Below are 17,415 nucleotides of genomic sequence, written 5' to 3' on the forward strand. Positions count from 1 at the left end.
ACAACAGGGTGACTTTATGTCTGCAACGTCGTTAACTTTCACATCCCAATACATCCAACTCACTGCAAACACCCCAGGTTCGAGATAGCGGGAACACATTATCAGTTTAAAATGCTCCCATTCAGAGTCACTACCGCACCCTGGGTGTTCACCAAATGCCTAGCAGTAGTTGCAGCACATCTACGCAGTCAGAGTATTCATGTCTTCCCATGTCTGGACGATTGGCTCATCCAAGCCAGTACTCTTCAGTTGTGTCTGCAACACACTCTGATCTCTCCAATTTCTTCATCAATTGGTGTTTAAAATCACATACAAAAGTCACACCTTCAGCCTTCACAGATTCAGCCTTATCTAGGGGCTATTCTCAATACACAGCGGGGATCAGCCTACCCAAATGTAGTCAGGATTCACAACATCACAGCACTGCTACATCAGTTTCACCTCAATCAACACTTGACAGTCAGAACAGTTCATCGACTACTAGATATGATGGCATTTTGGATTTCAATAGTGCCACATGCGTCCGCTGCAAGAATGTCTGGCGAGTCAATGGTCTCAATCACAGGGTTAATTACAAGATATAGTGTTGGGTGAGAGTCGCACACAACCCTCTCTGCAGTAGTGGAATACACAAAGAGGTGGCCATTCCTCGACCCTGTTCCCCAGATCATTCTCATGGTTAATGCATCCCTCACAGTATGGGGTGCACACCAACAGGATCCTACAGTGCAGGGTCTCTGGGAAATCAAACACCAGAGTCTCCACATAAACTACCTAGAGTTCAGGCAGTTCACCTTGAATTGAAAGCATTTCTAGTCCACCTGAAAGGCAAAGTTGTCTTGGTCTGGATGGACAACACAACAGCCATGTTCTATACACAAAAACAAGGTGGACACACTCCCTACAGTTATCACGCCGATCTCAGATGATTCAGCATTGGCCAATATGCCACAACATTCACCTGTTAGCAAAACACCTCCCAGTGACAGCCAATGACTTCAGCAACCTCCTCAGCATTATGCGGCAACATGTATACGAGTGGGAACTCCACCGAGTCCTCCTTCCATACTTTCACAAATGGGAGTTTCCACAGTTAGACCTGTTCCCAACCGCAGAGAATGCAAAATGCCCAAGCTTCACCTCCAGGCTCCCACACCCATTATCCAAGGGCAATGCTCTATGGATGAACTGGTCAGGTAATTTGTCTATGCTTTTCCACCTCTCCCTCTACTTCCGTTTCTGGTTCGTAAGCTCAGGCAAACATCTCTCACCCTCATTCTGGTAGCTCACACTTGGGCTCGACAACCATGGTTCACCACACTACTTGAGCTTTCAGTAGTGCTGCATGCGAAGCTTCCTATCAATCCGGATCTTCTCACTCAGAATCAAGGAGAAGTCAGGTACCCCAATCCAAAGGAACTCAAACTTGCGATTTGGCTCCTGAGGTCATAGAATTCATTTACCTTAATCTCTCACCAGAATTTATGACCATTCTCAGAGCCCGTAAACCCACAGCAAGGGTGTATTGCGTTGCAACATAGATATGATTTGTTTTCCACTGCCGTAGGAAACACATTGACCCATTTAATGCAACTGTTCAAGACATTGCCTGCAAGCTACTGTATTTGCGGACTTCTGGACTAGCATACTCTTCTAAATGCCTGCATATAGCTGCAGTAGCTACCTACTTACAAAACAGGCAATGGTTATCATTGTTCAAGACAGCAGTTATTAAAGCATTTTATGGGAGGACTTAAAAAAGTCCTCACCAGTCTTATGGGTCCACCATCCCAACCTTTGCATATTTGCCGCCTCCGATTCCTATCTTGAAAAGTAGCCTTTATGGTAGCCATCACTTCTCTTAGATGTGTCAGAGCTCCAGTCACTAACCTTGGAAGAACCTTTCGTCCAGCTACATAGTTAGGGTAGTCCTTTGAACTAACCCAAAATTCCGTCCAAAGGTACTTTCTGCTTTTCACCTAAATTAGTGAGTTGAATAACCTGTCTTCTTTCCGCAATCGGATTCAGTTGCAGCAAGGGCCCTTCATACATTAGATGTTAAAAGAGTTTTAATGTACTATATAGACAGAACTAAAGTTTCGTAAAACCAAGTACCTCTGTGGCTATTTTGCCCCCTCACATAGGAAAGCTCATATAAAAATCTGGTATTTAAAGATGGATATTTAAATGCATTCAGACATGTTCAATAACTTTGCTCACATCTCCTAGAGAACACTCTACCCACAAGATAGGAGCATCTATGGCTTTCCAAGGCAATATACCAATAGCTGAGATTTGTAAAACAGCTACATGGTGAACCCCACATACTTTCACTAAACAAGACTGTGTAGATGTATTAGCAGGTCAACTGGCAAATGTAGGACAGGCAGGCCTACTTACCCTTTTCTAAACAACTGCAACACCCATAGCTTAGCCAACCCTTTCTGGAGGGCACTGCTTTATAGTCTATGCAGAATGTGTGCATCTATAGCCACACATAACATTGAACTGATGATATTACTTGCCCTGCAAGCATCTGTTTGTGGCGTGTAGTGCTTTAGAGTTACATGCTCGCACCCTCCTCCCTGGACACCTGTGGCCAATGCAGTACCTACTTACACTATCATATGCACGGGCATCTCTTTACTAACACTTACTCGCACTCCGTTCTCACCTGACTGCGGGAAAACAATCTAACAATGGAGTGGATGCCCATGCGCAATATCACAGAGAGGGGGAGTAACTTTGTCTTTTGACTCGAGTGACTTCTTTGAAGAAAAACAACTTGCACACATCCAGACACAACATTAGATGGCAGGAGTATGCAGAGCATGCAAATCTACAGCACTACATGCCACGAACAGATGCTTACAGAGTAAGCAACATAGTTAATTTTTTATGAGAATTTTTTTTTTTTTAATTTGAAATCTGCACCGCCCTGCGATAGGTAACCTGCAGTGCAGATTACCCCCTTTTCTCTTCCAGGGGATCCTCATCAATAGTCATAAGCACTGAATATTCCCGCCCATGTGCGGGACCCCGGAAACAATATAAAAATATATATGTAAAAAACACATATATCTCGCTCCACATATATGTATGTACATATATCATTTTTCTCACACCAATGCAGCTCCAAAACTGAGGCTAAAACAATGTAAACACATATACATGTACTGCAATTAGTAAGGAAACAAAAAACACATTAGGTCAAATAACCCTTGAACTTTGTGTTTTAATGAGTCAAACCGCTCATAAATCCTGAAAATTGCTTATAAATAGACATTGTTAGCCCTCAGGCTGCATTGCAAAACAATAGCATAGAAAATGAAACCATTTTCACCAAAAACTGGCACTGTGGCTTTAAGGCAGCCATGACCCCAGGCTTCCCATCATGCCTCAGGGGTGACAGTTAGGTCAGTTGTTCTTTCCGGCTCCTTCAGTCAGGACCCTGGTGAAACAGCTCCTTTCTTTTTGACTTTCTGTCATAAAATATTCCAAGAAATCTACTATTTTTGCTTTCACTCAACGTCTTTTTGACATAGAGTGTTGTTTAAACCTTTTTTAGGCTTAAAAAAGGTGTTTTTCCTGTCAAAGATGCCTTCTCTCTTTGACAAATGTCCTTCGTGTGGAAGGAAGAAGGCCAAGACTGACACTCATTCAGTCTGTATCCTGTGTCTACCAGAATCTCATTCCTCTAAAACCTGTGAGCACTGCCAGGTTTTGACTTCCAGGACTCTTAAAGAACGTGAGAGGATTCAAGTTTATGGGCTTTCTGAGAGAGGAAGATCTCCCAAGAAGCAGAAAAGTCGGAAGGCGCGGTCGACGTCGAGAGAAGCCCCGACTGGCTCACATTCGACGTCGGGATCGGCGTTGGAGAAGCAGTCGACGGCGACGAAGAAGATGTCTTCAGCGTCTACATCTAAGGTACCTCCGCTACAGTCAGCGTCGAGGTATAGGTCACCGTCGAAGCGGAAGAGCTCGACGGCGAGCCATATGATGTCGAGGCTTTCTCCGTCGACGCCGGGCTGTCGGCGTTCGACGTCGAGTCATCCTCCGTCAACGACTAGCCATGGTCGTTCGGCGTCGAGGGAGCCACTGTCGACACATCATCGGTCGACGTCGATGCAGCCAACGTCGACGCCTGGTCAAGAGCGTTCGACGTCGGAGCGGCATTTGGATTTGAGGCACGCCCAGTCGCCGTCGACACACCGGCGATCGGCGTCGAAACAGCCTCCATCGACGTCGAGCAGACAACCTTCAACGTCGAAGGACAGTCATCGCCACCCGAGGTCGACGTTAGAGAAATCACGGTCGACGTCGAGAGAATGTCTTCCTGCTCGGCGCTCGGCGTCGATACATCCACCGTCGATGGATCAGCAAAGATCCAGGGAACGGAGCTCTTCGCAGCCAGAGAACATTTCACCTGCAAGATCAAAGGAGAGGTCACCTTTGAGACAGGTGGTTCAGGACAAGGAAAGTGACTCATTGGGCCAGGCTCACGTCTTAGGGCCACAGTTGGGTTCTCCAGGTTCAGCATCGGCTGCGGAGGTGGAACAGTCTCCAGTGCAGGATCCTCCTACCAAGAGACGGAGGATTGCAGAAGAGAGATCTCGATCGAAGTCTTCCTCTAGATCTCTAGTGAGTCTTTCCTCATCTTCCTCATCATCTCGGAGTGGCAGATACTCGGATGGACAAAGCGGCGCATCGAATAGGGAGAGGTCCAAATCCCCTGCAAGATCGCAACAGGATAGAACGGATCAACCTCCACGGTCACGTTCACCAGGGAGGGATCCCATCCACAAATCTCCTTCGATTCATCTTTCCCCAAGGTGGAATAGGCCTCTTCACCACTGGGCAAAGGACAAGGAGACGGCAGATCGCCTACGACGATATCGAGACCAACCTCTTCCCCGCAGAGAACGGTCTCGTTCTAGGCACTCAAGTAAGAGACATTCTAGTCACAGAGAGCGTTCTAAAACGCATTCAAGCAGAAGATCTAGGTCCAGGAGAACACGTAGCTCTTCAAGTTCTTCGAGAACACGATCTCACAGGGAGTACTCCCCGACCCTTACAAACAGCCCACGCTCGAGAGTATCTCCAACTGAAGATATTTTCTCGTTCCAAGATATCTTGGGCAGGGGAGCACTGAAGCTGGGAGTACCTATGACAGCTCCACAAGTCAAGACGACTGTCATTTTTGAAACCCTACAACACAGAACAGCACCCAAACCGTTGTTGCCGTTGGTTCCGGGTATAATGGAACCTGTGAACGAAGTCTTCCTCACTCCAGCAACGGTGAAGTCCGTTCCAGCGAGGATTCTCAAAAAGTATCGTCCTCCGGAGGAGGATCCTCTGTTCCTCAAGGCTGATCCCCCGCCAGATTCAGTAATCATTACGGCGGCTAGGAAATCCAATGCGGTAGCTTCCTCGTCTTCGGTACCTCCGGATAAGGATAGCAAAGTGCAAGACTCATGGGGGAGAAGAGTTTGTAACACATCAGCCTCTTTCCTCAAAGTCTCCAATGCGGAAGCCCTGCTCGGCAGGTATGACAGGGCTCTGTGGGACTCACTTCAGAGATTTACTGCAAAACTTCCTCAGGAAGATAGAAAGGACTTCGAGGAGGTTCTGATGGAGGGCGGTCAAGTCTCCAATCAGATTATAGGAGCGGCAGCAGATGGGGCAACACTGGCTGCGCATGGCTATGTACATGGAGTCACAGCAAGGAGAACATCTTGGTTACGCCTCACAGCATTGAAACCAGAGGCTCAAGCCAGAATCCTAAACCTTCCTTTTTCAGGCACATCTCTTTTTGGAGCAAGTGCAGATGAGGAGATGCAACGGATGAAGACCGAGTTGGATACCCTCAAAGCCGTGGGACTTGAGAAGAAAAAAGAATTCAAGAAGAAATTCCGTTCGAACAACAAAGGTTCTTCGAAGCAGAGGGTTCAAACCCCTCACTGGCAGAAAGGCCAGAACCAGCAGGGCCAACAAAAGTCACAGTACAAAGGCAAAGGCAATTCCAAGGGAAATGGAAATAAGCTCCAAGGCAACAGCTTCAATAAATCTCAGCAGAAGCAATGAGTCTTCACTTCCCCCAGCGCCGTTACCCACTCCAGTGGGGGGAAGCATTGCGCATCACAGGACAGAGTGGCAGGCCATTACAAAAGATCAATGGGTGTTGTCTACGCTGCAGAATGGGTACTGTCTTCGTTTCCATCGTCTACCTCCACCCGTTTCCCCGATGTCAACATCAAGCCACCAGCTACAAAGGTTAAAGATGGAAGTAGCGACACTCCTCGAAAAAGAAGCCATCGAGAGAGTTCCGGTGTCCCAAAGGGGGAAAGGAGTGTACTCGAGGTATTTTCTGGTCAGAAAAAAGGGCCAAAAGGAAGAATACAGGCCCATTCTGGACTTGAGAACACTCAATCTGCATGTGCTAAAAGAGAAGTTTCGCATGTTGGCGCTTCACCAAATATATCCACATCTCAGGAAGGGGGATTGGATGTGTTCGATGGACCTTCAAGATGCGTACTTCCATATACCAATACGGCCAGATCACAGGAGATTCCTTCGATTCCGGGTGGGGACCTCCCACTACCAGTTCAAAGTCCTTCCGTTTGGGTTGAAGTCGGCCCCCAGGGTGTTCACCAAGTGTGTCGCAGTGGTGGCGGCAGCTCTATGCCGCAGGGGAGTCTTCGTATACCCATACTTAGACGATTGGCTGTTGAAAGGTCCAACTCCAGGCAATGTAAGGAATCAATTCCGGACATGCATAGAACTTTGTCAGCGTCTAGGACTGCATGTCAACTACAGCAAGTCTGTCTCTCAGCCCACTCAGAAGATCCACTTCCTAGGAGCTCTGCTAGACTCCGAAGTAGGAAAAGTGTTTCCTTCGGAGGAGAGACAGTTTTCGATAGCCCTCAAGTGCCAGCAAGTTCTTCTCCACAGGTCTCAGAAGGTGCGGAAGATAGCCTCGCTCTTGGGGTCGATGGCTTCCTGCATCTTTCTAGTACCGAACGCCAGACTTCGGATGCGTCCTCTTCAGCAGGATCTGGAGGACAAATGGGACCAACACTCAGATCGATGGGACGATCGGATCACTTTGTCGGAGGTAGCTCAATCTTCCCTCCAGTGGTGGACGAAGAGACAGAACATGCAGGTGGGAGTTCTCTTCCATCAACCTCCTCCAACACAAACAATCATCACGGATGCATCGTTACAAGGATGGGGGGCGCACATGGGTCCTCTACAAGTGCAGGGTCTGTGGTCTTCCAAAGAAAGCACTTATCACATCAACTTGCTGGAATTGAGAGCGGTTCACATGGCTCTCAAAGCGTTCCTAAACTCGATTCAGGAGAAAATGGTTCTAGTACAGACGGACAACACCACCATGATGTACTATTTGAACAAGCAGGGAGGAACACGCTCAAGGACTCTGTCACTGGAAGCTCAGCGCATCTGGCATTGGCTTCTGGCTCGCAAGTTGTCTGTTCAGGCAGTCCATCTCCCAGGAGAACGTGAGGGCGGACGCACTAAGTCGGCACTTCGAAGACAAAGAAGACTGGGTTCTCAACGACGAAGTGCTAAACGACATTTTCCAGTCATGGGGTCGTTCTTCCATAGATCTCTTCGCGGACGACGAAAACACCAAATTCCCAAACTTCGCCTCCAGGTTCTATCGACCAGGAACGAGAGGGAATGCTCTTTTAATCGACTGGTCAGGGCAGTTTGTGTACGCCTTTCCACCCCTTCCGCTGATCCCGAAGGTGGTGAACAAGCTGAACCACTCGTGCACAACAATGATCCTGATTGCCCCCGACTGGGCGAGACAATGGTGGTACACGGACCTACTTCACCTATCAGTGTCTCCTCACAAGAGGCTTCCATGCAGGCAGGACCTGTTGTCGAAGATGAACGGGAGGATTCACCATCCCAACCTTCCGTCACTGAACTTGGCAGCATGGCTCCTGAGGTCATTCAGTATGGCCATCTAGGACTGCCACAGGACTGCATGTCCATTCTGAAAGAAGCACGATGTCCTTCCACAAGACATTCTTATGCATGCAAGTGGAAGAGATTCTATATGTGGTGCATGCAGAATGGTCACAATCCGGTAAAGAGTCAGGAAGAAGCAGTTCTCCCATACTTGTTGTACCTGACTAAAGCAGGTTTGAAGTTTAACTCCATTAAGTTGCATTTAGCCGCTATTACAGCTTATAGGCGATCACCTTCACAGACTTCTTTTTTTCAGCTTCCAGCAGTAAAAGATTTCCTGCAGGGTCTGAAAAAGGTGTACCCTCCTGTACGGCCTCCAGCTCCGCCCTGGGAGCTGAACCTAGTCCTATCGAAATTGATGGGCCCTCCTTTTGAGCCCATTCATAAAGCTACTTTACAGCATATTTCCTGGAAAGCGGCTTTTTTGGTAGCGATTACGTCAGCCCGTAGGGTGAGCGAAATTCAGGCTCTCTGTACTAAAGAACCGTATACAGTTTTTCATTTGAACAGAGTGGTGCTTAGAACGCATCCTTCTTTTCTGCCGAAAGTGGTATCAGATTTTCATGTCAATCAGTCTATCTCTTTACCCACTTTCTTTCCTAATCCCTCTACTCCAGCTGAGAGGGCATTGCACTTGTTGGACCTGAAAAGGGTTTTAAAGTTCTATCTAGACAAGTCCAAGTCTATTCGACATTCTGATCAATTGTTCGTTAACTACGGATCGATCAGAACTGGTCATGCAGCCTCGAAACGCTCTATCTCCAGGTGGATCGTTTCGTGTATCAAGTTTGCTTACCAATTGGCGCAGAGACCTTTAGGGGGTACTCCTAAGGTGCATTCTACTAGAGGTAGAGCAGCCACGGCGGCTTACCTGCATGATGTGCCCATGTCTGAGATTTGTAAAGCGGCGACCTGGAGGTCTGTCCATACATTTACCAGACATTACTGTCTAGATTCTGACACGAGGGCAGATACCCAGGTGGGCCAGGCCTCCCTGAGGAATCTGTTTAACAGCTAAAGATTTGGCTGTTATGATTGGTTGGGTCATGTACTTCTCATTTACCTGCAGGTGGTTGATGGGCTTGCTATTCTATTCAGTGCTTATGACTATTGATGAGGATCCCCTGGAAGAGAAGGATAAGTTACTTACCTGTAATCCTAGTTCTCTTCCAGGGGTATCCTCATCAAAGTCATAAGCAACCCACCCGCCTCCCCAGGTAAATGAGATTTGGTACTATTTAAATCTTGTAGTTTAGCCCTGTCTTCAGGGTTATGCAAAGAACAACTGACCTAACTGTCACCCCTGAGGCATGATGGGAAGCCTGGGGTCATGGCTGCCTTAAAGGCACGGTGCCAGTTTTTGGTGAAAATGGTTTCATTTTCTATGCTATTGTTTTGCAATGCAGCCTGAGGGCTAACAATGTCTATTTATAAGCAATTTTCAGGATTTATGAGTGGTTTGACTCATTAAAACACAAAGTTCAAGGGTTATTTGACCTAATGTGTTTTTTGTTTCCTTACTAATTGCAGTACATGTATATGTGTTTACATTGTTTTAGCCTCAGTTTTGGAGCTGCATTGGTGTGAGAAAAATGATAAACGTACATACATATATGTGGAGCGAGATATATGTGTTTTTTACATATATATTTTTATATTGTTTCCGGGGTCCCGCACATGGGCGGGAATATTCTGTGTTTATGACTTTGATGAGGATACCCCTGGAAGAGAACTAGGATTACAGGTAAGTAACTTATCCTTCTTTTATCGAGTCCAGTCTCTTTTCCTTACATGTATTTTTTGTTACATATATTTAGCGGTCAGCTACATTTTCCACAAGCCATTCAATGCTTATGATTTCCCTACTTGAGGTTGATGCATGCATGCTCCCCCTCTCTGAGCCATTGTTCAGACACTTTAGGGATTGTTCCACAACCCCTTTGATCAATGGTCTGTATGAAATCAACACATGTTTGCTTCTCCTATCTTGAAGCTGAATAGTTTCTCATATGTTGACTTTTGTTCAGCTTGAAAGGTCTGGATGCTTCTCTAAGAAAGTGGAGCTGGACTTCTTCAACATGACAGAACGTTCATATACGATGACATTCGATGTAGAGGGCTCCGTGACTGAAGACGACACTGGTAAGTTGCAGACCACAAATGAACCTGTTCCCGAAGCTCAGGTGAAAAACACCTTGTCTGTAGACCAAGGTTTTGAGCCAGGATTCATAATCAGGAGCTAGGCAGCTTAAGTTTCATAGTAGATATGTTGGCTAGGGCATCTAGGCAGAAAGTTATAACTTTGGTGGCGATAAAAGCATCTTCCGCTGCTCATGGGCACATTTATAGGCCACAACTTTGGGATTAATGTCATGGGATGTATGACGTTACAACGCATACTTTTACAACGCATGCCTTTACAATGCATTTTTAACAACGCAAAATCCTTTGCAACGCATTCCATTACAACGCATGCCATTACAAATTTCCTAAAAACTACCATTACAACGCATACTACCTTTACAACGCATTCCATTACAACGCATACTACCTTTACAATGCATACCATCACAACGCATACCATTACATTGCATGTATGGTAAGTATTGGGTAGTGTAGGGGTAAAAATGACTATTCTAACTCCAGGGGGTGCAACAGTAGGGTAAGTTTTGGATAGTGTAAGGGTACTATGCGTTATGATGGTATGCGTTGTGATGGTATGCGTTGTGATGGTATGCGTTGTGATGGTATGCGTTGTAATGACTGCGTTGTGATGGCATGCGATGTAATGGATCTTGCTTTGTAAAAGTTTCGTTGTAATGGTAATGCGTTGTAAAAGTTGCATTGTAAAGGTTGTTTCCCAGGTCATGTTAGATTGAATAAACACACCTTGGATATATGATTCATTTGAGTGTCTTCTTGAGTGTTTTTCCGGGTGATTCCTCATGACTGACTTCTTGTCCTCTACAGATGTGACTCTCTCTGGATCCAGGTCATGCACTATATCTTCTGTTATTGCAACTGTGACGTTTAAAGGGACAGATGATTACTACAAAAAAGGCATACCCTACACTGGCCGGGTATGTAGGAAAACAACTGGAGGAATGGGACGAAGCAGTCTTTGCAACACAGCTGTTCAACCTGTTTCATTCTTTCCTGCGTTGTCTTTCTTCCTTTTGAGACATCTGTCTTTCTTCTATCTTATTTCAAATCTGTAACTTCTTCCACTCAAACACTTTTTACCTTGACCTTCTATCATATCACTGATCTCTCTATATCTGCTATCTTTCTTTCAGCACCTTTCTCTCATCATCCACTTTACTCACAGCGCTTCTCTTTTTCCTCATCCACATCTACAGCTCCATATACCTCCTCATCAACATCTGTCACCCGCTGTCTTCCCTCATGTGTCTGTATTCTCTGCCTCACATCTTTCACCTCATTTTTTCACATCTGGGACTTTCTTCACCTATCTTTTCCACATACTCTCACCTGTCCTTCTCAATAGTCTCCATCCCATTTGTCTCTTAAACCCATTTCACCTTTCTTCTTGCACACTCTAGCCACCAATCTCCCATCCTTATCTTCTCTCATCTATCCGTCTTCACCCTAATGTCAAATATGTCTTCATCTTTTTTCTTATATCTGCATCCCACCTCTTAAGGAATACATTTTGCTTGCAAAAAATGTTTCTAAAAATGTATAAACTATACAAAGTATAAAAAGCCTATTTGAATGCAAATACTATTTTGCTCTGTATGCTTTAAAAGTCTTGGTGCTTTTCGAATATCAGTAATGGAAATATTAATAAATAAAGGTCTCAGAATATATGTTGAGTACTTTCTGGTTTGAGGCATGTAACTCCCTAACCCTCCTGTCATGAGATGAGGCCTATTTTCTGTGAGCCCTGAATTTGTGTTGCAGTCTTGAATTCTAAAACTGACTTGGAGAAAGGACCCTTCACATCAATGATTGAACACACAAGTTGCTTCTACCCGAATAATCATGTACAGCAATGCATTCTTATTGGAGCACACTTCCTACAGTCAGCATTGGCACTGTGTATACTACAACCTTTACGGTTGAAGTGCCTTTGCAGGAGTGGAAGTTGGATAGAAATTGGATTTCGCAAACCGTGGTCATGAAATATAAGTGCAAATTTCAGATAGTCACTGACACCTTTAATAGAAAAAAATGTTTTCTTCTTCTCACTTCTGTTCATATCTTTAGACTCTCTATCACCGGACACATTTCTCTCTCACACATCTAATGTCTTCTCTCCTCATCCCCCCTTCCCATGCATCCTCCATCAATGCCTCTCTTGTCCTCTCAAATACCTTTTTCTTTGTCTCCCACGTCTTATGTCTCATTTATCACTCTGCTGTTCTCTCCCTCTGTGCTGTCCTTTTTTTAATCTCCTTCCTTTATCCTCTCAAACGTGGTACCATCCCTCTGCCCTCAAATACCTCCTTTGTTATCCTCTCACCTGTGTTTCAATCCTGTCTCACAGCTCACTTTCTTCAGCTTCCTACCTACATTGTCTTTCCTTCTCTGACAGTCTCTCCTCATCTCCTGGACCTAAATTATTTCCTCCTTTCTTGCCTGCCAGTTCTACCGTCTAACAATTCTCTATTCCTCAGTCCCACCTTTCTCCCTTTGACCCTTCTCTTAAAGCCACTTTCTATTCTCTCGTCTCTTCTCTTATTGCAGATGAAGCTAGCCAGTGCTGATGGCACCCCAATGAAAGGTCAGACCATCTACCTGTTTAGTGAGTGGGGTATGCAGCGACTGAACCAATCATATGAGACTGATGATTCCGGAAGGGTGTTCTTTTCCCTGAATACCTCCGATTGGACCTCATCAGTCAACCTGAGGGTAAGTACTTCTCAATGAATACCTTTGATTGCTCCATTTCAGTCAATCAGAGGGTGCATTCTTTTCCCCGAATACCTCCAGTTAGTCCTTCCAAGTCAACTGTTGGGTAAATGGTTTTCCCTGAATACCTTCAATTGTTTTTTCTCAGCCAACCTTTGGGTGAGTTATTCTTTCCCTGAATTCCTCTGATTGGTCCTTCTCAGTCAACCTGAGGGAAAGTTCTTCTCCCAGAATATCTTCAATTGGTACTTCTCAGTCAACTTGAGTGTGAGTTAGCTTCTCTAAATACCTCTGATTGGTCCTGTTGAGTCACCCATAGAATGAGTTCACACATTTTGAGGTGGTCAGTCCCCAACAAACTTGCTCCTTAGTGACAATGGCGAGAGAATCCAGAGGTTAGGAGATCATGAACTGCAGCCTCTGGCAAGTTTCAATCCCCCCTAAAAGTCGAGAAAAGAACTTCACGATGTTAGGAAAATCATTTCCCTTGCATTTGGTTGACAAATACATAGACAATCAACAGTCTTTGGTATTTCCCTCAAGAATGTATATATTTTTAAATAGAAACTTGTTTTGCAAATTTCTTACAAGATTTTTAGAATTTAAAAAACATAGATATGTTTGATAACAGTTACTTGGGAGTTAGAAAATCAGCATCATGTCTAAAACATTTAATTAACTCTAACCAACTCCTTCTGACTTTGTTTTTGTCTCCAAAAACATGCTACTTCGTTCTGGGAACAAACTTGCCACACCGTCTCTTTTCCTTTTAACATTAGAGGTCACTGTGTTAATTTTCTCTGCATAAGATCAAGTTGAAGTGCTATAAAAGTTACTATGTGTGAGGAAGACATCCTGGTTGTTTGTTTGTATTCCCTACACTAATAAAAGTAAGCTATATCTATAACTTTGACACCTTTACAGAAATGTCCTCGCAATGTAACACAAAATATAATTTTGTCAGAGATAACTTTAAATCTCATTTCAAGCCAGCAAGAGACACGGATACATTCATAATTTTGAAAAGTGAAGGACCTTGGTCTAAACGATACTGCACACAGTTTTAGTAATATTCACCCAATGAGCAAACAAAAAGTTGCAGAAATGTAGGGCTGCTTTCTGTCATTGGCAGGTGCACAACTTTTATTGGTATTTGATTTAAACTTTTTAAGATATATATTGCCTTCCAAAATTGTAGATTTGGCATGTGGTACTTCTCAAGCGGAGTTCCACTTTTTGCCATAACTGTAAACCGGAAGAACTACAAAAATTAGGTGTGTCACTAACTTTGTCTTACTTAGTGGTGTGTAATTAAATAGGCACAAGCAAAATTTTGTGAAGGTAATTACCTTTCCAAATTCATCGCGTTAAAAGTTCCTCATCTTCGAAAAACTTATTTCTAGGAAAGGCGTTTAATTTTCCAATAAAAGCATGATTTTTCAAAACTCTGCACCAGCACCCATTGCCATGGTTGCAAAGTAAAAAAAAAAAAGTACTGACAGTCTTTTCTACTCTCCACATTGTATCATCTTTACCAGTGATGTTTACCAACACAATGAAATTTTGTATATTGCTGTAGCTGTGCTATAGTCATACACATTTTCCTTGAATGCATTTTGCAAGCCTTATATGCAACAAACAATTTAAAATGCTTCTAATGCAGTTTCTTCCCTCTCATGACACAATAATTGATGACAGATTATTTTCATCAGTCAGACTCCTATACGTGAGTCCCCAATATCAAATGAATTCCCCCTAATCAATTAAAGTTGCAGGTACAGCAAAACGGATATCATAGGTAATTTGGATGAATGGAGAGCAGTAGCTATCTATGGCTGATTTGATTAGCAGTTTGGAGCAAGTTGTACTAATGTTGTGTTTTGCAATGCTATTAAGCATTTGTATTTCTCACAAAGAAAAAAGAGCGATCCATATGTCCTTGCGAACCTGGTATTGCTAATAAGCAGAAACAATGTTCACAAGGAACTAATTTTTCATAATTATAAATTTTGCAGCAATTAGTATGTCCTGCTTGACTCAAACAGAACAGAATGAAACCTTAACTCAATAAGGCATACCAACATTTTCACAAAGTTTTACGATAAAGGCCCACAGAACAAAGGGGCATATTACCAACAAATAGCGATATTTATCGCTAAGTAGGGTTAGCGGCAATATTTTTATCGCCGCGCAACACCGTTTTTTATCGGTGAGATAACTTGCTATTAGCAAGGTTTATCTCAAAAGCGATAAAAATCCAGGTGATAGCAGCGAAATGCGTGAATATCGCTGAGAATACAGCGATATTGACGCATTAGCAACAAAATGCTCTTAGCCATGTTATCCACCTCTCATTGGATAACATGGCTAAGAACTGGTCTGGTTAGGTGTTAGTATTTGGAGATATTCGCGCTTAGCGTGAATATTTCCATCGCTACGCCTGCCTTGCTAATAGGCGATAGCGACGTTAGCGACTGCTGACAGTCGCTAACGGGTTGGGTACGCCCACTTTGCATGTCATTAGCGATTAAATATCGCTGACATGCAAAGCGAGCCCTAAACCGCTCGCTATCACCTACAAGCTGTCGCTAACTGATGTTAGCGACAGCTTGTTAATAGGGCGATAGAATTATCGCCGCTTAGCGGCTGAAAACGGGCGCTAACGTGGGGATATTCGCCTATCGCCCTCCTTGGTAATATGCCCCAAAATGTTTTGTAGTCACTTCAGCCGAAGTGAGTATTATTTATTTCACAAAGCAGTATTTCACATACAAAATGGCATAAAATATTACTGTCTGTGTATTTATATTTTATACATTTTCACATTTCAAAGTGATTTGTGAACCCCAGTGAAATGACCATAACAAAACCAGTGAAATATATGTGGTGCTATTTGAAAACTTGTGGCGGTGGTTATTGGTAAATAAAAGAGGAGCCAATTGGAGATGTAATACAATCAATTCTACAAGGACAACTATATGGTTTGTTGGGGCTCTCCATTTTTAATAGTCAACAACGTTTCAACCCTCTCATGGTACGGGTTCTCTTCAGGACAGAGAATCTGGGGACGAGCAACCCAATGAGGGTGCCCGAATAGTAGAAGTCCTTCTTAATAATTTTCTGGGTACTTCTCAATCATGGCAAGGATACGTAATTCCCTTTATACAAAAGCCACAGCTTGGCTTCAGTTATTTACAGTTACCGGGATTACTGTAGGTCCAAGTCTTAGTTGTGAGTAGTGTGAAGCAGTGCTTCAGGAACCACTTTGAGGCATGGTGTCATGCATTTGACCGTGACCTTCAGTAAGGCTGTAATTAGCCGTGGAGGTCATTTTTAAAGAGACCATGTCTGTTTCTGAGTTGTGAGTAGCATCAAAGTATTGAGGGTCATTAATATGCAAGCAGTTTGCAGCAAACAAATGCCACTAACGGTGCCTTACCGTCTTGCTGATTCGTTTCCCTGACGGTCACCGACTATACCATTACCGAACTCCATGCCTCATATTATTGAAGCATTACCCTCAATACTTTGATGCTACTCACAACCCACAGGAGACACCCTTACTAAAAGAAGCGTTTGAGGACTTCATGGTTGAGAGGGTTCCAAACAAGAGGATCTCTCTAAAGATGAAGATAGGACGCCACTGCTCATGAGAAGCTATATGTACATTATATTATATCATACTATAGTATATTATACTATGCTATACTATATTATGTTAGATTATACTACATTATATTTCAAGATTAGGGGTCCACCTCCAAAACAGGTCTGTCTTGTATTGAACATAATTCTGTACACTGTTAGAGCAACTGTTAGGAAATTCAGGAGTGATAGTAAAAGCTTTGAGGCTAGTTATTTCTTTTAAGGCAATAAAGTGCTTGTGCTGAGTGAGATGCTTCCCAAATCTCTGCTTTCAAAATGACATTTGGGAGAAAGTGACTCTTTAGCATGGTTAGGCCCCCGGTTGTGCCTGGTTTTGATGTGGTTTCAAATGAAGTGCACAGGGCTCCTGCCAATCAGGTCCCTTGTGCCAGTGCTTTTTCCCTAAAACAAACTCCCAATTGGTACTTCTACCCTCTGTAAGTCCCTAGTAAATGGTACCCTGGGTACCTAGTGCCTGGGAGCTGAAGAGGGTCCTCTGGATCCCCCTCCCTGGGCCCTGCCACTGCTTTGCAGCTTGCATGCGCCTGTGAGGGAAAAAAATGACAAAGTCGACATGGCACCCTGTCTGGGTGCCTTGCCAACCAGCTCTGCCTACAGGCATAGGTAAGTCACCACTTCAAGGCAGGGTGCACTATACCACAGGTGAAGGTATATCTGCATGAGCAGATATGCCCTTACCCTATTGAGGCCCATTTTCCTAATATTGAATGTGCCAGGGAAGCCATAGAGTACATTGGCTAGGAACTTAACGTGAGTGCCTCAGAGGTGCCACATCCAACCCTACCAACTCTGGTGTGGTCTCTGACTGGCTGTAGGCAGCCAGCCACCCCCGGATATATTTCTGCACCCATGGGTATAAAGCCCCTGCTCTGTGGA

The 17,415-nt window shown here is 44.2% G+C and overlaps 1 protein-coding gene across 4 annotated transcripts in view; it reads left to right on the forward strand.

Annotated features, from left to right (window-relative positions):
• Nucleotides 1-17,415, forward strand: part of LOC147706526 (alpha-2-macroglobulin-like protein 1) — a 360,239-nt gene that overhangs the window by 102,304 nt on the left and 240,520 nt on the right. For all 4 annotated transcript variants that reach the window (XM_086932994.1, XM_086932995.1, XM_086932992.1 and 1 more), the window contains exons 9-11: nucleotides 10,026-10,140; nucleotides 10,969-11,078; nucleotides 12,709-12,873. In XM_086932994.1, the coding sequence (XP_086789120.1) occupies nucleotides 10,026-10,140; nucleotides 10,969-11,078; nucleotides 12,709-12,873 (390 nt within the window). The remainder of the gene's footprint in view (nucleotides 1-10,025; nucleotides 10,141-10,968; nucleotides 11,079-12,708; nucleotides 12,874-17,415) is intronic.

This window comes from Lissotriton vulgaris, chromosome 7 (genome assembly GCF_964263255.1).
Source record: "Lissotriton vulgaris chromosome 7, aLisVul1.2, whole genome shotgun sequence".
NCBI classification, from domain to species: Eukaryota; Metazoa; Chordata; class Amphibia; order Caudata; family Salamandridae; genus Lissotriton; species Lissotriton vulgaris.